The 24,897-nt window shown below is 34.7% G+C and overlaps 1 protein-coding gene across 1 annotated transcript in view; it reads left to right on the top strand.

Annotated features, from left to right (window-relative positions):
* LOC136847611 (uncharacterized) overlaps positions 1 to 23,398 on the top strand; it is a 32,678-nt gene extending 9,280 nt beyond the window's left edge. Inside the window, exon 3 of the mRNA XM_067119327.1 lies at positions 22,990 to 23,398. Coding sequence (XP_066975428.1) covers positions 22,990 to 23,398 — 409 coding nt within the window. The remainder of the gene's footprint in view (positions 1 to 22,989) is intronic.
* The last annotated feature ends 1,499 nt before the right edge of the window (positions 23,399 to 24,897 follow it).

Below are 24,897 nucleotides of genomic sequence, written 5' to 3'. Positions count from 1 at the left end.
AAATAAATAAATAAAGAAATAAAGATAACTGATTCCACCTTTGTATGTCTTTCATTTCTCAGTCACAGTCAGCAGTCACAGGTTACCGTTAGCTCCTGGGCGGTCTCAGGTAAGAATAATTCGTTCCTACTTCGGGGCGGATGTGGGAACACAAAAGCAATGCTTAAGGGTGAAGAGTCTCCGTTCTTTCATTCTCATTCCGAGCGCCCAGCCCCCAAAATAGTACCGCATTATCATCATCATTCATCTGCTGTCCATAAATCTTGCGAAATGAACAGCCCCAGAGGTTATTTAGTGATTTGTCAATGGCTGAAAGCACACATGCTACAAATGGCTGTTAAAAATGGCTGTTAATTCTCAAAAGTAGTGGTAAAGATTGCATGATTAAGCTTTCCACTTCAAGGGTAAACGTAAGCTCCTTTTCTGGAGGGACGAGAGGAAACGCAAAGGGTACTAAGGCAGTCCCTTGCAGGATGCCAACAATGTTGCTTCTTTCGTTAGGCTTCCAGCTTTTAGTACCTATTATAGTATATGCTTCACAAGGGAAGCAATAGCCACTGAGAATTTAGGAAGAGATTGGCTAGGAAAGTTCTTGTAACATTATACTCATAATAGGAAACGTATTTTTCACTTACTAAATAGTATTTTTATTTCTACATACTCTTCTATTTAATCTGATCAAGAGTGGTTATAGCTCCTCTTTTTCTCCTTCTCTCCCTAGATATGAAAGAGGAAACCATCTGATTTCGAAGATTTACTAAACAGGCCAGTTTTTTGTTAAAAACCAAGCTCTTCAGAAACTGTTCATATGGAACAATCCCACCAAAGGGGCCACGGACTTGAAATTCAAGCTTCCAAAGAATATTAAGGTGTTCATTTGGGAAGAAGTAAGAGGAGGTAAAGGGAAATACAGAGAGAAGAGGCTCCACTTATTGAAAAAAGAAAAAAAAAATAAATTAACAAACAGATAAAGGAGAATAGTTTTAGGGTAGTAACGCATGTAATGCATTGCACCTTCGCTTGAACTTCTGAATGAATTTCTGGATAGGAATAGTAAGCTTATGATATGCAAATGAGAGGTAACTAAATACCTCTCATTCAAGATTCGCTGTGAATCACGAGCCAATCTACTACTACTACTACTACGGAGGCCGTGAGCTAACGTCGTTAGCCTTACGTCGTTATAGCCTCAAAATATCGGAAAATGACGAGACTTCCAGGGGTAAGTAAATATTCTTTTCCCAGCTATGGTGTAACCTCGTCGATTCCGAGAACGTAGCTGCAAGCAGCCAAGAATTTTTGAAAACTGTCTGCTTTGGAGAGCGTTGACATCACCTGACGATGCTACAATGTTTTCCTCGCAACTCGTCACCAGTTCAGGGTAGAACGTTGATTGTTAGCAGTAAATTTCTTTATCGAAAATAGCCATTCGTACGCTTTCTTTTTCTCAGTTATATACAAAACTGAGAGAGAGAGAGAGAGAGAGAGAGAGAGAGAGAGAGAGAGTTGATTGTCAGCAGTACATTTCTTTGTCGAAAGTAGCCATTCTTACGCTTTCTTTTTCTATGTTATATGCAAAACTGAGAGAGAGAGAGAGAGAGAGAGAGAGAGAGAGAGAGAGAGAGAGAGAGAGAGAGAGAGTATTGAATGTCAGCAACACATTCTTTGTCGAAAGTAGCAATTCTACGCTTGTTTTTCTAGGTCAGATACAGTACTGTGTGAGAGAGAGAGAGAGAGAGAGAGAGAGAGAGAGAGAGAGAGAGAAAGAGGTACAATCATATTACGAAGAGAATTTTAGTAATCACAAACAAGACCGGGTACAGCATCATTCTGTGGTTCTTTTTTTTATTTGTTACTGACTGACAAAAAAGACGCAAGGTCAAGCTGTAGTTATTCTCTACTCCACAAGAACGATTTCTATATAATAATAATAATAATAATAATAATAATAATAATAATAATAATAATAATAATAATAATAATAATAAAACGTGTATGTATGTATCTGTGAAGGTATGGGTCAGCAAAAAGCATTGCAGTGTCAAGATCTTTATCAGGTAGGTCATATGCTACCATGACAGGTTTGTACGAAATACTTATCCCAAAAACGAAGGGTACATTTATAGTTCCAATAATGACTTTGCATTATTCTGTTGGTTAGATCCTACTTATGGAGTTAATGAGATTTTGCACTCGATGACGACAAAATGAATAAATATCTCCTAATGATCGGTAGAAGTTGCGGCGTTATTTCAGAAAAATGAGTAATTCTGAAGAAAAGAGATATTGTTTTACCCTTTAAACTGGGTATGTTTTACTCTAAATATTTAACTCCTTCATTTCCTACGGATATGGAAACAGGTTGCAGGAAATCTTATCAACATTTTCTGGCATTTTAACCCTTTCTGATTCCTTTGACGTAAAGATGCGTCGTTGCTTTCCAAAACCTAAAATTTCCCCTTGGTTTCTGCAAAGAGCTTTGGGGAAGGGTCCCTCAGTCAAACTTGGGCACCAGAGATACCCAGCTCAGCCAGGGAAGAGACCCATTCTTATATAACATTGGCCTTCAGGGTCCCCTAGGAACCATCTCTAAAGAGAGGCCCTCTACCGAATGAGGATCCTATAGTCCCTCCAGAATTGCCATAGGATTGTTATTACTAATTTTCCATTGGCGTATTTTGGCTCCCATTTCCTGAGATTCCTTGAAGACACTGGGTCCATCCAGTTAACCGTTCCATCGCGTCACCGAAACCGAGACTGAAATTGGAACCACTTCGAAGACCTCGGAGCCAAAGCGATCCAAAACGACCTCAAAACCTGTTATTGAATGAACAGAGAGTCTTCGATGAATTTCAGACAACAGGACGTAGGAGCTGGGTCGTGTAACTCATTTCCAGTATTACAGTAAATCGAATTTACTGTAATGCTAGAGGTAATCTTCGGGGGATTCCGGAGGGAGCCTCGGGTCACAGGTCCAGCAGAGGAACCCCCTCTTCTATTACTTCCCCTGGAACCCAAATTTTACCGAGGGGTCCTTATCCACAGGGGAAAACCTCGGGAGCTGGGAAAACGATAATATACGTTTCCATCACTGAAATGCCAAAGGATTAACTTGAAACGAAAATAAAAAATTGACCTGTAACAAATTCATACAGATTTTGTCGATGTTAAAATGTCTTAGACCCTATTAACTCTAATAAAAATTTAAAATATCATCCCTTATTAAAAGAATTGCTAAAATTAAAGTTACATCAAGAGTACTGTACAGTTCCCTTATCAAAAATCTGAAAAATTCGTTTCTTTCTATCTAATCTACAGTATTTCAGCATTAGCTTTGGAAAGTAAAAGAATTTCACATTTTTGGAAAGCTTTTCCGACCTTGCGTTTAATCATATATTTTCTCCTGAAGTAGTGCAGTTCTGGAGGAAGTATTTTAATCAAGAAAATGCAAGTTAACGGAACGAATGATATATATATATATATATATATATATATATATATATATATATATATATATATATATATATATATATATATATATATATATATATGCTATACTTGGAAATCAAAGTCTGTTCGTATATTGACATACAAATTAGTATTTTGCGCATATACATTTCCATGTATGTATGAGATATATATAAAATATATATATATATATATATATATATATATATATATATATATATATATATATATATAGAGAGAGAGAGAGAGAGAGAGAGAGAGAGAGAGAGAGAGAGAGAGAGAGAGAGAAGAGAATATTTGGTAAATCTGACTAATAGTTTCAATTTACTGGATAGATGCTACCTCGTCGAGGTCCTTCCATTTGTGATAAGAGCTTATATATTTTATATGGAGATGCCATAATTCACTCTATTATTTTTTCCTCCTTCTTACCACATCCGCCTGCAAGCCACAACAGTTGTCGAACTACCCTGTACCTAAATCACCGCTATAGTCAGAAATGAATTTAAGTGAACGCACCCTTATTTTACCATCCTTTTCAGAGAGAGAGAGAGAGAGAGAGAGAGAGAGAGAGAGAGAGAGAGAGAGAGAGAGAGAGAGAATAAGTCAAGATCAGCTTTATAGCTTGGGTTCAATCACGATTTAATATTTTGGACAGTGAAAGAATATAAATTAACTGTTAATAAAATGAGAGAGAGAGAGAGAGAGAGAGAGAGAGAGAGAGAGAGAGAGAGAGAGAGAGAGAGAGAGAGAGAGAGAGAGAGAGAGAATAAGTCAAGATCAGCTATCTTCCATTCTAAATAAAAAAGAAAGGGGGCGTGGCGTAAAACAGAAATTAAACAATTAACTGTCAATCAAAAAGGGGGCGTGGTCTTAGTTGTACAACTTCCTCGCCTCACCTGATGAAACCTCGGAAGTGAAATAACGTTGACTGACAGACATGAGGCACTTGACAGGTAAAGGTAAGAAATCCCACAACTTGACTCTCTTTGCATCACCAATACATCAGAGATATGCCGAACATTTGGCTCATGTCTAAACAGTACGAATATTTCAAACAATATTTTACTTGTTCTGACTGCATAGCGATATCACCATGGTTACCTATAACGACTGAATATGGAGGTGCATTATCAACGAATTTGGGCATTAGGTCATACCGTCTCCTTGAGTAGTTTGGGAATCTTTTTCAGAATTTATGCTCTCTCTCTCTCTCTCTCTCTCTCTCTCTCTCTCTCTCTCTCTCTCTCTCTCACACTTGGCACGAGCTTATTTCATCAATAAATCTATGGCTGTCCCTCTCTCAAAAAATCAAGTAATCCTCATTCCACGGCAATATATTATTATTATTATTATTATTATTATTATTATTATTATTATTATTATTATTATTATTATTATTATTATTATTATCGCCTTAAACGCCATACGAAACAAAGGGCCTCTGTGAAATGCCACCAATCATGTCTCTCCTTTGCTTTCACTTCCACAAATCTCCACTCATCTCCAGCTTCCCTTCTCATGATTCTCATCCAAGTTGGTGGCCAGAGGTTCCCAGAGGTGCCCAGTTGACACTAACACGTACTATTCCCCCAAGGGTTGTGCGAAGGACATGTCCAAGCCATCTTCAAAGGCACACCATCATCTCATCATTTCACTTACAAATGGAGCTTCCGTAACTTCCCTTATAGTATCATTCTTTAACCTATCGTGGTATATGACTCCTAATATTCTTCTTAAAGCTTTATTCTCGAATCGACATAACTTTTAGATATGGCTTCATTGTCACATTATGATTCATGGCCGTATAGTAATAAAGGTAGCACTATTGGCAGCTGGGCTAATTTTAGTTTTCTGTAAAAGAAAACTATTGTGACGGCTTTGTCTGTCCGTCCGCACTTTTTTCTGTCCGCCCTCAGATTTTAAAAGCTACTGAGGCTAGAGGGCTGCAAACTGGTAAGTTGATCATCCACCCTCCAATCATCAAGCATACCAAATTGCAGCCCTCTAGCCCCAGTATTTTTTATTTTATTTACGGTTAAAGTTAGCCATGATCGTGCTTCTGGCAACGATATAGGATAGGCCATAACCGGGCTGTGGTTAAAGTTTCATCGGCCGCGGCTCATACAGCATTATACCGAGACCACCGAAAGATAGATCTATTTTCGGTGGCCTTGATTATACGCTGTAGCGGCTGTATAGAAAACTCGATTGCACAGAAGAAATTTCGGCTCATTTTTCACTTGTTTATTTGACTTTTTAGTCTTCCACTAAATTCCTAGAAAATGTAACCTATACATATGGGATATCATTGTTCCTAATTATTGGGAAAATTCAACCTCACAGATTGTAATTTTTACAAAAAAAACCATAATAATTATCACCAAGTTTACAGGGAAATGTATGTTGAAAAGTTATTTTGTATAGCGAGCTTGCTGTCCCTATAGCGTTTTACTGAAGGACATCAAATTCCTATATACAAATTCTCTCATTGGGGCATTACGAATGTTATCAACAGAATTCGTATTTATTCTAAATAGTAACAAAATGACGTTGTCATAGGAACAGCCGGTCACTGAAAAAGGATGCCGACTGAGAAGAACATGAAGATCATAACAAGAGGACGAAGAAGTAGAGGAAATAAACGAATTAAATACTTCTCAATAACATTACAAAGGAAACCGAATCAATTTAGCTCTCTTGATAGGCATCTCAATAAAACGAATTTCAAACTAAATACTACAAAATAGAAACTTCTTATATTTTAATGATTCCGGCTTCGTTTTCCTTCCTATAAAGGTCTATTGGGTTATAGTAAATAACAAGAAGTATTAAGTGCTGCAATTCAGTAAATCAAGGCTACACTGACTGACATTAATAGTAAGGAACTGCAAGCCGCTAGGGAAGGGTATACGATCCTCTCAATACTGAATTGAAGATGCTGCATAACACCAAGAGCTGTGTCCCTCCTCATCATACAGCCGGTACGAATATCCTTAACCGTGAAATCCTGTGGTTAAGCTTCACGAGTATCCTGCAGGATTCACGGCGCTACAGTGTAACTTTATAAAATCATTAACCAATGAATCAATAGGATCCTACTTTAATCCTTCCCTTTTCTCCACATTTTCATGATTTCTTATTTTGACATTTGTCCTTTGCATTATCCATCAAGATATTACTTTAAATATATATATATATATATATATATATATATATATATATATATATATATATATATATATATACATACATACACACACACATATATACAATATGATCTTTTATTCCTTTCCTCTTCTTATCTATGCTATTATTGTCTCTCTCTCTCTCTCTCTCTCTCTCTCTCTCTCTCTCTCTCTCTATATATATATATATATATATATATATATATATATATATATATATATATATATATATATATATATATATTTATATATATATATATATATATATATATATATATATATATATATATATATATATATATATATATATGTATGTATGTATATATCTCTTACAAGAAACTCTTGATCGACAAAAAGAAAGAAAATAAAAAGACTGCAGGTTCCCTAACAGATACGACCGCCTTTTTTGCATTCGATAAGACCTTGATCACAAGTTTCCGAGATAATGACACCATTCCTTTAACGCGCCGTTCCGCTGACGACGATCCTGAATAACAGCGAGGAAAGAAGACATGCTTAGCAAGAGTCCTTGATGCTTAGTATGGCTGAAAATAACAAGGCGAGAATGACGTAGATGCTTTTTTAACTATCGGCGAACGCCCCGAAAAATATCGAAAATTAGAAAGCAGCTGGCGATCCGTGATTGAATGTTGCAACGAACGAGCAACTGCCAGGGCTTCAACCGGTCATTAAGCCGTTTATTCTCTGAGAGACTGTATCTCAAGAGTGCCACTTATCTGTTCTACACTCGCCCGCTTCTAGATTAACCGTGACGTTATTAATCGCGGTTCTACATTTTGCGCATCACTCCGTAAGAATTATGGAGTCACGGGAATGATAAATCCCCCCCCCTTTTTTTTTTTGGTGACAATCTTCTTCTTCATCTTCTCCCTCTTCTTCTTCTTCTCTATTTCTTCTTTGCGAGGATAAAATAATATTCAATTCATCAGTAGGTAAATTTAACTCATTAATAAATATCCCTTTTTTTATATCTTGCTATACTTTGAGATACGAAATCTGTATCCTACTTTGGTGGTGATGCTTATTTTTGTCTATTTCTGCAGAGAAATGCAAAATATTTAATTCAACAGTAGGCATCCTTTTTATTAACTCTACTTCCAATGACGAAAACCGTTTACGCATATGATAATCCGAACAAAAACAACAACAACAACAACAACAACAACAACAACAACAATAATAATAATAATAATAATAATAATAATAATAATAATAATAATAATAATAATAATAATAATAAACACCGTAGCATGAATTTTGAAATGAAGAAACAAATCAATTCTTATGTATGGGACAATAATAACAATAATAATAATAATAAACACAGTGGCATGAATTTTGAAATGAAGAAACAAATCCATTCTTATGTATGGGGACAAATATATTTTAAAATATTTTAAAGTATATTTGTACCCATATATAGCTGTGGATTCGTTTCTCCAATAATAATAATAATAATAATAATAATAATAATAATAATAATAATAATAATAATAATAATAATAATAATAATAATAATAATAATAAAAAGAAAGCCTCTCATTAATCAATCTCTAATTATCATCACATCGTGGGAATTTTTAAACCAGAAAACAAGATATACCACAGCACAATAAAAATTGTTACCACTAAACGAGAAAGATATAAAAGGCTTACAAAATCTGTAATTGACGAATTACTGGCATTAAGCTCCTCCGATGCAGAACGCATCGTATCTCACAGTGTCAGTTACGTATCTCGCTTACAGATTTTGAGCTACAGATAAATATGGTATTATTTTATGCGATATACAAGCGAGTAAACACCGTGAGTTGTAATCAGCTGCAGTCATTGGCTCTTTTTAGGGAAAGTACAGAAAAAAAAGCCACAATGTTTGTAATTTTGTACATTCTCCAAAATGCTTGAATATTGTAAGTTCGCTCTTTCTTCGATCCAAATGGAATTAATCAATTCTTCTTGGATTTTGTCATTTACTTATATTTCTATCTATTTATTCGTTCATTTGCTAATCTATTCTTTCTTTTCTGATATCTGAGCATTGGGACCTACGAAGTCATTCAGCGCTGAAACGGAAACTGACAGTAAAAGGTTTAAAAGGTGTAGTAGGAGGAGAACCTTTTGCAGTTTTGCACTATGAATCGATTGTTAGGAGAGGGTGGAAAGTAAGATGGAAGAAAGAGATTATGAAAGGAGGTACAGTAAAAGGAACAAGGGTTGCAGCTAGGGGCCGAAGGCACGCATGCTGCAAAGAACCTTAAGTAATGCCTACAGTGCAAACCATGAGGTGTACTGACGGCACTACCCCCTTACGGAAAGAAGAAGAAGAAGAAGAAGAAGAAGAAGAAGAAGAAGAAGAAGAAGAAGAAGAAGAGAAGAACAATACAGAAAGACAGAGACAAAGGACCAGAATAGCTGAAAATACACACGTCTGAGAGACTTGTTCCAGTCACACCTCGTGCCCCAGATTAAAACCGAGAATCCCTACTACTGTTCCCCGCGCCCGGAAATTTGGGTCTCTGTGTCCAGTGCAATTAAGTCATAACTCTTTTTCTGGGGGGGGAGAAGGTATATCTCAGGTACGTATTAATAGTGGCAAGTCATCGCATCCCTCTGTGCTTTCGTTATTTGACTCTCATTGACTGTCTGTCAGGAAGAGAGAAAACATGTGGTATTGAATGTGAAATAACGACTGGATATCTTCTAAAAGAGAAAGTTTGCTTTCCGGCTTTCTACTGGTCGTCTTGCAATTCTGTGAAGGAAGAAATTAATCAATTACTGTAAAAAAAAAAAGGGGGGGTAAGGTTGATGAAAGGAAGAATGAGTTCCTAAAATATCACAGTGGTGTATTTTATGTCTTACTATATTGTCTAAAAATAATATATATATACATATATATATATATATATATATATATATATATATATATATATATATATATATATATATATATATCTATATATACGCACATACATACATAAAGATCAAGTTTAGCATTTATGATTGTTACATGATATTAACACACAGCGTCAATGACCTTTCTTACACTATAAGATGTGTCACAAGAGATAGCATATTGTTCAAAAAAGATTATGTTTACATCTTTCTACATTTTTTCACGTCAATCTAAGCAAATGAATCCTCTTATGGGTCACGTAACAATACCACCCCATGCAACCCTATCAATAAATAACATTTATCAAATTAACATATCCGTGAATTATGAAATCACATATTGTATATGAATCCATTACAGCATCAGCCAATTATATATATTTCTACAGAATGAAATCAGCACAGCTGACAGGTGAGGAACAAAGTCTGCTAATAGTAATTAAGGGTGAAACACAATACTGATACAATATTAAAATTGGATGAAGCTCCCTTATTCTATGAAGAGTCCCCATTCTGTAAGTCGAAAGGTGAAAGAGTGAGCTAAAAATTGACTGTGCATTTTTTCAGTTTCTCTAATCTTGTTCCGATAACTTAATATTCAAGTTCGATATGGTAAAAGGTCTTATATTAGCCAAATCTGAATATTCCATTAATACTTCTTCACACGCATGCTAGTCGTGACAAAATTACACACACCTACTTTATATATATAAATTTACATACATACACACACACACACACACACACACACACACATATATATATATATATATATATATATATATATATATATATATATATATATATATATATATATATATATATATATATATATATATATATATATTATATATATACATATATACATACATATACATATATATATTATATACATACATACATACATACATACATACATACATACATACATACATACATACATACATACATACATACATACATGCATACATACACGGTATCATTTTCACTCTACCATGAGTAGCTCCAGGTGTCTCAAAACACAAAAATTCATACTGATATTAATGATGTATAAATACCTCCACATATAAGTATCTTAAAACATGAGAACGTTCTGCCGTTTATAATACGCGGAGAGAGAGAGAGAGAGAGAGAGAGAGAGAGAGAGAGAGAGAGAGAGAGAGAGAGAGAGAGAGAGAGAGAGAGAGTAAATATCTGTAATCACGGAAGAAGAAACCTCTACTCAGACACAATTAGCCAAGAAAATCGTAGGTTTCTTCACAATTTAACAAATCCGCCCCAAAATAAACGTATTTCTGTGGTACAATATCATCGTTTGAGAAGAGTTTGTCTGGGACATGTAAGATGGGGAAAGTAAACTTCGGAGCAATCGAGTTTTCTGTACAGCGTGTAATGCTGTATGAAACTCTCAGCTGCGGCCCATGAAACTTTCATCCACGGCCCGGTGGTGGCCTGTGTTGTTGGCCCCTATAGCGGTGCCAGATGCCCGATCATCGCTAACTTTAACCTTAAATAAAATAAAACTCATTGTGATAGAGGGCTGCAATTTGGTATGTTTGATGATTGAGGGTGGATGATCAACATACCACTTGCAGCCCTCTAGCCTCAGCAGTTTTTAAGATCTGAGGCGGACGACAGACAAAGTATCTCAATAGTTTTTCTTTACAGAAAACTAAAATGATGAAACTACCTTACTGATATCTTCATTACGAATCCGGTAATTGTTACTGACATCTACTGTAAGTATTCCAGAAAATCTATTGATATTCACTTTTGAGAAAATTTTAATACTTTGTTACTGATACTTAAATATTGAAGAAAATCTATTGATCCTCACTTCTGAGAAAGTAACAAGACTTTAATCCTTCATATTTTAATCCTTCGCACCCATCACTGGCTCATCATGTCACCGATATCTGAGTATTAAAAAAATTCTATTTACCATCACTTTTGAAAACAAAATAGTTATACGTTAATCCTTCTCATGTACTGTATTATAAATCAACTTAAAATCTGAGTATTAAAAAATTCTATTCATCCTCACTTTTGAAAAAAAATATTTATACTTCAATACTCCTCATGTATTATAAATCAACTTAAAATCTGAGTACTAAAAAATTCTATTTATCCTCACTTTAAAAAAATTTATACGTTAATCCTTCTCATGCATTATATATCAACTTGAAATCTGAGTATTAAAAAATTCTATCTATCCTCACTTAAAAAAAAAAAAATAGTTATACTTCAATCATGTATTATAAATCAACTTAAAATCTGAGTACTAAAAAATTCTATTTATCCTCACTTTAAAAAAAATAGTTATACTTCAATCCTTCTCATGTACTACTGTATAAATCAACTTAAAATTTGAGTATTACAAAATTCTATTTATCCTCACTTTTGAAAAAAAATAGTAATACTTCAATCCTTCTCATGTATTATAAATCAACTTCAAATCTACTTACCGTAGATTCATTATGTCAAAGATTTAGCGGTGTTCCTGAAACGTTAAGTTCTCGCTGACCTTAATTACAAGAGCATGCTGATAATGTCAGCCATAAAAGCATGTACTTGCTGACGCCAGCTATTACTGTAAACGGATCCGTCATTATGTTAAGCTAAATGAGGTCCCGGAGCCGTGTATCTAATGCCAAAATAATAATGGCCCGTGTTGTATTACAATGATACCCTGCCATTAATTACTCAGTCTTTACAGCGGAGGATGTACTTTTATAAAAACGAATTAATAAGTTTATAAAATTTTTTATCAGCTTTCACAACTTACCAGAGAAACTTTCAACGTTTTCCAAGAGCCGTTTCCTCTCTCGTCGCCGCTGACGAGACCTGGAGCGACTTGGAACCAGCAATGACGAAGAAAAATCGAAATATTATCTGAAGAATTTACGACGTGCAACTGGGGTCTGCAGTGCGATACAATGACAGGTTTTACGAAACACGCCACCCAGGCGAGTAGGAATCTGTGGTATGTATCAGTAAAAAATATATATATGTATATTTTTTTTTAAATCTAATAACCTAATCAGCAATTCGTTCTTCCCCCCTTGGTGTAAAAGGTATATTTACCTTTTACACGCCTCCACACCCAGGTATCTGGATGAACGAGTGGATCCTGGTCGACGCTAATTTCTTCAGGTGGAACGGGACCTGAAGATTTCCACCCCATCTTTAAAATTTGCCACCTTCCGCGGAACAGCGAAAGAAGGGCATATTTCACAATGAACTTCTGAGATTCCTAAAGCTTCAGGTTGTCAATATTCTTATCTTTATGACAGCCAAACCTACAAGCAAGCAATGCCTTCTCGACTTTTCCACGGGATAGTTCAAGAAGGACGTATGTCACCAGGCACTCCTGAGATTCCTAAAGCTTCAAGTTGTCAATATTCTTATCTTTATGACAGCCGAACCTGCAAGCAATTTCTCCTCGACTTTTCCACGGGATAGTTCAAGAAGGACATATGTCACCAGGAACCCTCTAAGATTCAGAAAGCTTTATGCTGTTAATATTCTTATCTTTATGACAGCCGAACCTGCAAGCAATTTCTCTTCGACTTTTCCACGGGAGAGTGCAAGAAGGACATAAGTCACCAAGAACCCTCTAAGATTCAGAAAGCTTTATGCTGTCAACATTCTTATCTTTATGACAGCCGAACCTGCAAGCAAGCAATGCCTTCTCGACTTTTCCACGGGAGAGTGCAAGAAGGGCTTATGTCACCAGGCTGTCAATATCTTTATCTTTATGACAGCCGAACCTGCGAGCAAGCGAACAAGCAATGAATTCTCGACTTTTTTTTTCCCAACCTCCCCTCTGACGCTTATACTCGTCCATCTTCATCACACTGTAATGTACTGTAATGTAAGTTAATTTCTGCAGTCCGGAGGTGCTTCTTCGCACAATTACCCTCAAGTGTCGTCATTCGCATCCCCACAATCCCTCGCCAGACGACTTCAAGAGTGATTAGCCTCGAGTACAATGTGCTTGGCGACTGGATTTGATTTTTACCGCTTCAAGCACAGACGACGACCACGACGACGACCAAGAAGCTCGCAAATGCATTTGTAGTTCGTTCACACTGAGACGGTCATAGTTTCCCCCCATTTTATTTTTTTTTTACATTTTTTAATTAATCTTATTTATCTGAGTCTGTGTCTGTCACAAGAACGCAAAGGTTTCTCTTTATTATATTTAAACGATTACACTCCTTTCCCTAATTTTTTTTTTACATTTTTTATATTTGTTTAATTATTTAATTATTCCCATTTATTTGAGTTTGTGTCTCTCACAAGAACTCAAAGATTTCTCTTGATTATTTTTAGACGATTACACTCCTTTTCCTAGTTTATCTTTAATTTTTTTTAATTAACCCAACTTACTTGAGTTTGTGTCAGTCACAAAAACGCAAAGATTTCTCTCGATTATATTTAAACGACTATAGTCCTTTTCCTAGTTTTTTTTTTTACATTTTTTATTTGTTTTTAATTATTCCCATTTATTTGAGTCTGTGTCTGTCACAAGAATGCAAAGGTTTCTCTTTATTATATTTAAACGATTACACTCCTTTTCCCTGTTTTTTTTATTTTTTTTTTCATTATTCCCATTTATTTGATTTTGTGTCTGGCACAAGAACAAAACGATTTCTCTTGATTATATTTAAACGATTACAGTCCTTTTCCTAGGTTTTTTTTTTACATTATTTTTATTTGTTTTTTAATTATTCCCACTTATTTGAGTTTGTGTCTGTCACAAGAACGCAACGATTTCTCATGATTGTATTTAAAGGATTACAGTCCTTTTCCTAGTTTTTTTTTAGATTATTTTTTATTTTATTTATTTTTTTCGTCATTATTCCCACTTAATTGAGTCTGTGTCAGTCACAAGAACGCAAAGATTTCTCATGATTATATTGAAACGATCACATCCTTTTCCTAGCTTTTTTTTTACATTATTTATTTTTTTTTTAATTATTCCCATTTATTTGAGTTTCTGTCAGTCACAAGAACGCAGATTTCTCTTGATAATATTTAAGCTATTTCAATCGTTCTCTCAATTTTTTTTTACATTTGTTTTTGATTTGTTGTTTTAATTATTCCCAGTTTTGAGACTGTTCCAGTCATGAAACTGACATTGAATTCCCCTAATTATATTTAAACCATTAAATTCAACTTGCTTTTACTGACTCTCTGTTTCAATGAAACTACAGTGAGTCACAGAACACTTTTCTTCAGAACAGCAGTAATAACACATCTTCAGTTATATTTAAATAACAATCGATAATACATCTTGAAATGGTCGTCATGTTCTTTAAAAAAAAAAAAACTGCATCGTTAGCCTTTGTAGGATCAATCTAAGATAATGGATTACTACTTCGCTTCTGAAAATTTAAGACTTTTTTTCTGACGGTCCACCTTGCAGATTTCTTTTATACTTCCCATCTATGGAAGACTTGAAATTTGATCAAGTATCACTAAGTTCCTTTTAGCAGTCAGCATTCATTTTCATTACATGATCTTTCTCTCTCATTTCAATGTTGCTTTTTAGTTTTCTGTTAAAACAAAAAACTATTGCGCCGGCTTTGTCTCTCGTCCGCACTTTTTTCTATCTGCACTTTTTCTGTCCGTCCTCAGATCTTAAAAACTACTGACGCTAGAGGGCTGCAAATTGGTATGTTGATCATCCACCTTCCAATCATCAAACTTACCAAATTACAGCCCTCTAGTCTAAGTAGTTTTTACTTTATTTAAGGTTAAAGTTAGCCTTGATCGTGCTTCTGGCAACGATATAGGCTATGCCACCACCGGGCCGTGATTAAAGATTCACGGACCGCGGCTCATACAGCATTATACCGAGACCACCAAAAGATAGGCCTATTTTCGGTGGCCTTGATTACTACACGCTGTGGCGGCTGTACAGAAAACTCAATTGCGCCTAAGAAACCTCGGCGCATTTTTTCTTGTTTTTTCCTTAGGGTGCTCGATAAACCCACTCATTTAACTGTCTGGCGTCTGACCAAACTGCCAGCAAACTCAGTCTTCCTTCCTGAAGCGTTGAGGTTAGCTTGTGGCAATGTCGCAGAAATTTCTGAAAAACTATTTGCACAAATAATTTGTGGAAATAATCTGCGCAAAACGAATTTTCAGTCATCAAATGTAATCAGTTTCTCTTTACGCCGGGTGTATTGTGGCTATCGCAGAGGCAACTGTCCGAAATGAGACTGTAATGAAGTGTAATGCAATAAATTCCCGGGTATTTATCCTTTCAGCAGCCATAATCGCGGACTGATACGCCGGCATTAAATGGTGAATTTGTTGCCTTGCTCAAACGTATTACATATTTCTGCGCCCTTCCCCAATCGGGGTTTGTATCATTATTTTACATAGCTAATAATACAATTCACCTGTTTGTATATACCATGCCTGATTTCACAGCTTTGCCTGTATTCACATAACGTGAAAGCACAAAAATTATTACATAATTTATTCGTATATTTGTAAAAAAGAAAAAATACGTTATCTGATTGACCTATTTTTTATTACTTCAACAATAACTTTCGTATATTTGTAAAAAATAGCTAAGTTATTTTGGTGTACTTATTTTGTATCACTTCAAAGTAACTTCACCAAAAGCATTTACTGTATAGGTCTCTCACTCAGTCCCCTATATTAGCAAGGTGCATGACAATGCAGTCACAAAGCCACAAACCATCTACGTTAATCGATTCTTTAACTGACAGTCTAACCAACCGACAAGGAATCCAGACAACTGGTAACAGACATCGAGAATCCAACCAACTGGTAATAGACATCAAGAATCCAACCAACTGGTAACAGACAACAAGAATCCAACCAACAGGTAACAGACATCAAGAATCCAGCCATCTGGTAACAGACATCTAGAATCCAACCAACTGGTGACAGGCATCAAGAATCCAACCAACAGGTAACAGACATCAAGAATCCAACCAACTGGTGACAGACATCAAGAATCCAACCAACTGGTAACAGACATCAAGAATCCAACCAACAGGTGACAGACATCAAGAATCCAACCAACTGGTAACAGACATCAAGAATCCAACCAACAGGTGACAGACATCAAGAATCCAACCAACTGGTAACAGACATCAAGAATCCAACCAACAGGTGACAGACATCAAGAATCCAACCAACTGGTAACAGACATCAAGAATCCAACCAACAGGTGACAGACATCAAGAATCCAACCAACTGGTAACAGACATCAAGAATCCAACCAACAGGTGACAGACATCAAGAATCCAACCAACTGGTAACAGACATCAAGAATCCAACCAACAGGTGACAGACATCAAGAATCCAACCAACTGGTAACAGACATCAAGAATCCAAACACTCACGGCGTGATCTCATTCACGAGACAATGAAGAATCTTCTAAGATATCTGATGAATTTGTTTTATCTTTTACTTTAGATATATTTCCCGGTTTCGACAGTAACGAATTTCTTTCTCATTTTTCTGATGAATTTAAATGCTTATATATATATATATATATATATATATATATATATATATATATATATATATATATATATATATATATATATATATATATATATATATATATATATATATATATATATTTAAATGTTTATATATATATATATATATATATATATATATATATATATATATATATATATATATATATATATATATATATATATATTTAAATGTTAAATATATATATATATATATATATATATATATATATATATATATATATATATATATATATATATATATATATATATATATATATATATATATATATATATGTGTGTGTGTGTGTGTGTGTGTGTGTGTGTGTGTGTGTATATATCCAGATTTCTGACATTTATGAATCTCCCTTCCTTTTCCTCCTTATTTTTTTTCCCCCGAGCTCATAATTCATAACTGCTTTCTCACTCGTAAGAGAGACCTTTCGCAAGCTCGCGATTCGTCACCATTAACTTGTAATAACGGCAATTACATGTTTATTTCCCTGCATGACGGCTTCTGATGAACACTCTCCCAATTCGTCTCTCCCAGCCATTTTTATAACTCCTAACGACTTCGCGACATGACTTCCAAATGTTGTTGCTTTGACTTCCAAAGAGTTCAGAAGCAATGCTTGCTGCAATACAATGCCAAAAAAATACATATATAAATAAAAGTAAATACGAAGGACAAATAATGGCACAAGGTAATGAAAGAGCAAGGGAGGGATATTTTCATTCGTCTGTCAGTCCTAAACAGGCTTTTTTCTGGACCGTCAAATGAACTAAATGGGCGTGAGTAAATTGCCTTTATTTATGGTTATTTACTTACCTGAAATCATAACTCAAAGACAATTTAGACGAGAGAGAGAGAGAGAGAGAGAGAGAGAGAGAGAGAGAGAGAGAGAGAGAGAGAGAGAGAGAGAGAGAGAGAGAGATTTTGTCTTTTATAGAATTTAGATGAGAGATTTACTTACCTGAAATCATAACTCAAAGAGAATTTAGACGAGAGAGAGAGAGAGAAAGAGAGAGAGAGAGATTTTGTCTTTTATAGAATTTAGAAAGAGAGAGAGAGAGAGAGAGAGAGAGAGAGAGAGAGAGAGAGAGAGAGAGAGAGAGAGAGAGAGAGACTATATTCCTATATTTTTCCTCTATAGCTCTTATAATGGGAAAAGTGGTTTCACATGGAAGAGAAGGTTTACATTGGAGTAACGATGCAAAATCAACAGATTTATAATATGCAAATGATGCTGTTTTATTCAGCAAAGCACCAAATGAATGACAAAATATGCTTAATCAAATGAATCGTGCATAGTGAGAGATGAGACTCAAATTAAAGCTTAGACAAACACAAATAACGATGACAGAGTATTTGCAAAGGGATGAGGAAAGGATTGACGAGGTTGAATCTTTCAAGTGTTAAGGATAATAATATCTAGTACAAGTCCTCTTGAGTTGAACTTTAGCGTAAGATTTAAGATGGAGATGGCTTGGGCATGTCCTACCCCCAACCCCTGGGAGAACAGTATGTCATGGTGTCAGATGGGATCCTGCGGGCACCAGAAGAGTTGCAAGACCCAGACCTACTTGGATAAGCACTGCGAGACGAGAGGCTGAAGTTGAGTGGAGATTTGTGGAAGATAAAGCACAGGAAAGACAAGAATAGAGGACTTTCGTAAAGACTATTTGCGTTGGTGCATTTCGAGGCATATATATATATATATATATATATATATATATATATATATATATATATATATATATATATATATATATATATATGTATACACACTGTACATATATATATATATATATATATATATATATATATATATATATATATATATATATATATATATATATATATATATATATATATACATAAGTACATAAACACACACAAATATATATATATATATATATATATATATATATATGTATATATATATATACATAGACCTTTCAATTACTGTAACCCTTATATATTCCTAATGAATATTAAGGCTGACCAATTCCTCAAGAAAGTACTATTCTCCTTCAACATCTGGTCCAAAACCGAGAAACATTTGCAGGGTCATTTGGCTAATTTGAAATCTGTGGCTTCCCAGCCTATTCGCCACACTAATTATAATTGCCAGGCATTTACTGTTATAATGGTTGTTTTTCTTCTTGTTAGAATTTGCAAAACGGCTTTCGAGGATAAATGGATCATTACGTGCAATAAAATCTCATGCACAAGAATACATGAGATGCTGATGGAATTATTTATATATATATATATATATATATATATATATATATATATATATATATATATATATATATATATATATATATATATATATATACATATACACACACACACACATATATATATATATATATATATATATATATATATATATATATATATATACATATATACATATATATATATATATATATATATATATATATATATATATATATATATATATATATATATATATATATATATATATATATATATATATATATATATATATATATATATATATATATATATATATATATATATATATATATATATACATATATATATATATATATATATATATATATATATATATATATACATATATATATATATATATATATATATATATATATATATATATTATATATATATATATATATCTATATATATATCCAGAAAAAGAAAATAAAAGTAAACAAGGATAAGCAACTTACTCTAAGTATTACTCCATATGAAGATATTTTTCCATACGAAGATATATTTTTAGTGCAAAAGTGGTACCTTTCTCTATACTTTGCATTCAATAACCTACAACGAAAATGGTGAATTATAGATGTTCTTTGATTAATCAAAATTACAAAGTCACCAACAATTCTCGAAAGCAAACGGAAACAGAGCAATTCATTCATTCCGCGTCACTGTCCTTTTATAAAACAAGAATCTCAGAAATAAAAAAAAAAAAACTTCTCCTTATTGTGTTTTGTTTATCTCTTGGGAAACTTATTTTTTTTATTGCCAGGATCTCGTCCAAGTGGGTTCGAGTGTCCCCGGAAGAAGGCAATTGGGAAATGAGGATCCTATTTACATCTGCCATATGACAAACCTCCACGGTTCTTGCGGGTTCTCAGAAGAAGATATTTTACTCGTCCTCTTGGCCACCTATCCCAACACCTCCCCTCCCCTCCTTCCCTCCCCAGCACCAACCAGAACCCCCCAAACCATCTCCCCCACCCACCACTAGCTGGATGCTGTTCTTACTAGTTGTTATTTTTTGTGTGTGTGTGTATGTACAATTAGCTGAGGAAGTCTACGAGAAAATAGATAGCACGATCGTTAGCTTTTTAGTTTTCTGTCAGAGAAAACTATTGTGCCGGCCTTATCTGTCCGTCCACACTTTTTTCTGTCCGCCCTCAGATCTTAAAAACTACTGTGGCTAGAGGGCTGAAAATTGGTATGTTGATCATCCACCCTCCAATCGTCAGACACACCAAATTGCAGCCTTCTAGCCTCAGTAGTTTTTATTTTATTTAAGGCTACAGTTAGCCATAATCGTGGTTCTGGCAACGATACAGGCCATGCCACCACCGGCCCGTAGTTAAAGTTTCATGGGCCGCGGCTCATACAGCATTATACGCTGTACAGAAAAGTTTTTCTTCAGCGCATTTTTTACTTTTTTTTATCTACGAGTAATTAAGTTATCAGTTTATTTTTCAGATATAATGATAAACAAATAAACTGATAAATGATTCCTAAAGGAAACTTTTGACTCTTTTCACAAATAACCTCTTTGCCCTTGTAATGCATAAACTTACGAAACTGCATCACAGACTTCAAGCAAAATTGTAAATATTCAGTTATTTAGTACTGTTTTGCGTCATCTCTCCTGAGGGCAGTTATACTCGAAACTTGACTTTATTATCATTTAAGAGTTTAACTATTTTCATAACTATCAAAGATAATAAATACTACAGTAGTTTACATTCGTTGAACTTAGAATCCCTGATATACAAAAGAATACAATACAATGATGAAATTTTTTCAGTTGTGGCTTTTATATATCAGATTAACTATTTTCATAACAATCACACATAATAAGTAATAAAGAAGTTTACATTAGTTGAACTGAGAATCCCTGATATATAACAGGAAGGTGAATACAATACAATGATGAACTTTTTTAATTGCGGCTTATATATCAGATTAACTATTTTCATAACAATTACATGTAATATATAATAAAGTTTACACTAATTAAGCTGAGAATCAGATATACAACAGTAAGTTGAATACAATACACTGATAAAATTTTCCAATTGTAGTTTACATATCAGAACTTTACCAAATACGACAGGTAATATTTCATGATGTAAAAAAAAAAGTCCTTCGTAACAAGAACCCCTATGTCATGCATGATAAAGCTGATACCACTAATGAATATTTAATAAAACAAGATACAAAACACACATATCATTACGTATACATTCAGATAAGCACTATCAGAAGATGAATGGGCGGTATACAACTATAAAGGAAGATACGATGCGACGGATGAATAAAATTACATGGATAGAGGGGTTACCAAGCAAATCAAGTTAAGGTAAAAATACTAGAATTGAGAAAAGATTCTCTCTCTCTCTCTCTCTCTCTCTCTCTCTGACGTAGTGGTTAGTGAGTGCATATTAAGTTAAGGGAAAAACCTTAGAACTAACAAGATTCTCTCTCTCTCTCTCTCTCTCCCTCTCTCTCTCTCTCTCTCTCTCTCTCTCTTGACGTAGTGGTTAGTGACCTCATATTAAGGAAAAAAATGTTATCATGAACAAGTCTCTCTCTCTCTCTCTCTCTCTCTCTCTCTCTCTCTCTCTCTCTCTAGGGGAAAGGGGGGCGGGGTAAATAGGCGCAATCCCTAACGTCTGTATGACTCTGCTGACCTAAGCAACAAATTACGATCCTGGAAGTTAGTCGACTGTTGTAAGTCACATCTCGGGTGGAGGGAAAGAAAGGGCGTAAAGAAAGACAGAGAGAGAGAGAGAGAGAGAGAGAGAGAGAGAGATAAAACCCAAGATGTGAATGTACACCATCAAAACAAGAGGACCTCGACGAGGTAATCCTCACCTCAGTGAGATGAAAATTTTCATAAGAAATTCATATTGCCTCTCAGAATTATTTTCTTTTTAGAAAGTAAGGTAAACAAACCAAAAGTCTCTTCAGAGGGCTTTTGATAAAGATAAAAATTGTAGTGTTATGAACAAACATAGAAAGCAAATTAAAAACTAAAGTATAAACGTATGATAATAGAGTAGATTAATATTATAATATTATACAGATATTATGCTAATATTATTTCACTATTATTACTACAAATATAGAAAGCAAATTAAAAATTAAAAAGTATAAACGTATGATAACAAAGTAGATTAATATTATAATATTATACACATATAATTATATTATTTCACTATTCTTACTACTCTGTTGATAAACGCCTCCTTTCTCTTTCCTAAATAATTCAGAGCTCGAAACCCAACGCATTTTCCTCTCTCTTCCTTCTCCTTTATTCCTTCTCTCTGTTTCCTTACCCACAAGATACCCACCCACACCACATGGGCAGGTCACACTATACCCTCCTACGTAACCCTGTTAAATGGAACGCTTTGCAGATTATGTCTCTTAATGTTGTTTTTTTTTATTTTCTAATTTTTCCAATTTCCAATATTTCCAATCTCCAAATTTTCCAATTTCCAATTTTCCCAATTTCCTTTGATATTTTGATTCGTCCTTTTTAGACAAGTTGATTTTTCATTATCATTCTTTTTTCATTTATTCTTTTCCTTCTTTCTTCGTTTTTTCGTCTTCTTCCTTTCCACCCCTTCCCAGCCCCATCATCCTCCTACCCCATCCACCCCCCACCATCCTTTCTAATACCCCCACACCATCCTTCTCTACCCCCACACCGTCCTTCTATTCCCCACCCTCACAATCCTCCTACCCCCAATCGTCCTTCTACCATCTCCCACTACCGTCCTTATACCCCCTCCACCCCCACCCACCACCGCCGTTCTATGGTCCCCATACAAACAATTCTTCTATCCCCAACATCCCTTCTACCCCCTCACATCACCCCCAACTGAAACCACGTCTCTACTCCCCCACTCTTGACTCTCCTGTCCTTCCTCCAACAACCGATGCCTCCTCCTCCTCCTCCTCAGGGAGCCTCCTGCCCTCGGATTTCACGCCGATTCCCACTTTCTATGATCCTCGACTCCGGGCGGTGGAAGGAGATTAATGTCTCTCGCCGAAACTTACCAAAACCTCTTTTAAATCGGTAATCTGAAGGACCATCGCTAAAGGAAAGCCAAAAAGGATACGCAAGCAGACTCGAAATATTAACTTAGGGAAGCTTGTAAATTGTTTAATAAAAATTGTATGAAGTTTTAAGGTGAAAATATTACGAAGGAGCTTTTACCGGTTTAATAAAAATTAGGTAAACTTTAAATGAACGCCTTAATATTCTTTGGAAGCTTGATTTTCAAGGCATTGGCTCCTGTAGGCTTGATACTCATGCATACGGGTTTATCTTCCGTATAATAATAATAATAATAATAATAATAATAATAATAATAATAATAATAATAATAATAATAATAATCCCTGTCTCAATATCTACTCTTGATAGTATTTCGAAGGAAAATTAAGATATATAACAGGGAAATTTGTCTCGCAAGAGCATAAACCGACAAAATATATTCTATACCGTTTGACTTTTATTTAAGTCTTAAGATTAATAGCACAGTAAATATTTTAAATAAATATTAAAAACTAAAAAAAAATCTTCTCTTGGCGGAAGTCGGCATTCATCACGATATGCACGAAAGACTGGGAGTGAAATTTATGACATTGCAATGGAGGAGTAAAAATCATTATCGTCATAACTAATGTTGTATTTGAAGTATTAATAAAAGTAACCACTAAAAATCTCATAAAAATGGATGAATGAATACAATCAATCCGTCAGCTCTAGACAACGGAGATCTTAAAAGAAAAAAAGAAAATTTAAGGTTTTACAAAATACATTAACAACCGGGCAACACACCCACGCCTGCAAGCATACGAATACATACACAGACAGTTACAGACATAAGACACACACACACCACATATAGATATATATATATATATATATATATATATATATATATATATATATATATATATATATATATATATATATATATATATATATATATATATATATATATATATACATATATATGTGTGTGTGTGCCTGCCCAGATAAAAGAAAAAATACAAGAGAGAATCCGGATATAACGAGAAGCATAGAAAGAGAACTGCAAAAAAAAAAAAAATCAACAAAGTCAGAAAAACAAAAATAAAAAAAAAAAAAAATTTTCGGCTCCTGAAAGGAAATAGTTATGTAATCCAGACGGCCTCCATCCCCCTTCCCCTTCCCCCTTCCCCTTCCCCTCCTCCCTTCTCCAACCCCTGCAACCCCGACCCACACACCAACCATCCCCTCCCCCCCTCCGGGTGGTGCCACTGAGAGAACATCGTCGAGACTTCGCCGCCCTCCAAGAACAGACCAAGATGGAGGAGAATGTCTTAACAGAACGTCTTAACATTTATGTGAATTTTCTCTCAATGAATGTTTTCTCTCTACATCTGCGTTCCGTCAGCAAAACATTCGCGGCCAGGCATCCCCTTTTACTATTAGGTGGCGGTATGGCCTTAAGCCGCTGCGAGACCGACATCCAGAACAGAATGTTT

The sequence above is a fragment of the Macrobrachium rosenbergii genome, chromosome 17 (genome assembly GCF_040412425.1).
Source record: "Macrobrachium rosenbergii isolate ZJJX-2024 chromosome 17, ASM4041242v1, whole genome shotgun sequence".
In the NCBI taxonomy this organism is placed as follows: Eukaryota; Metazoa; Arthropoda; class Malacostraca; order Decapoda; family Palaemonidae; genus Macrobrachium; species Macrobrachium rosenbergii.
This window is presented reverse-complemented; position numbering and strand designations above follow the sequence as displayed.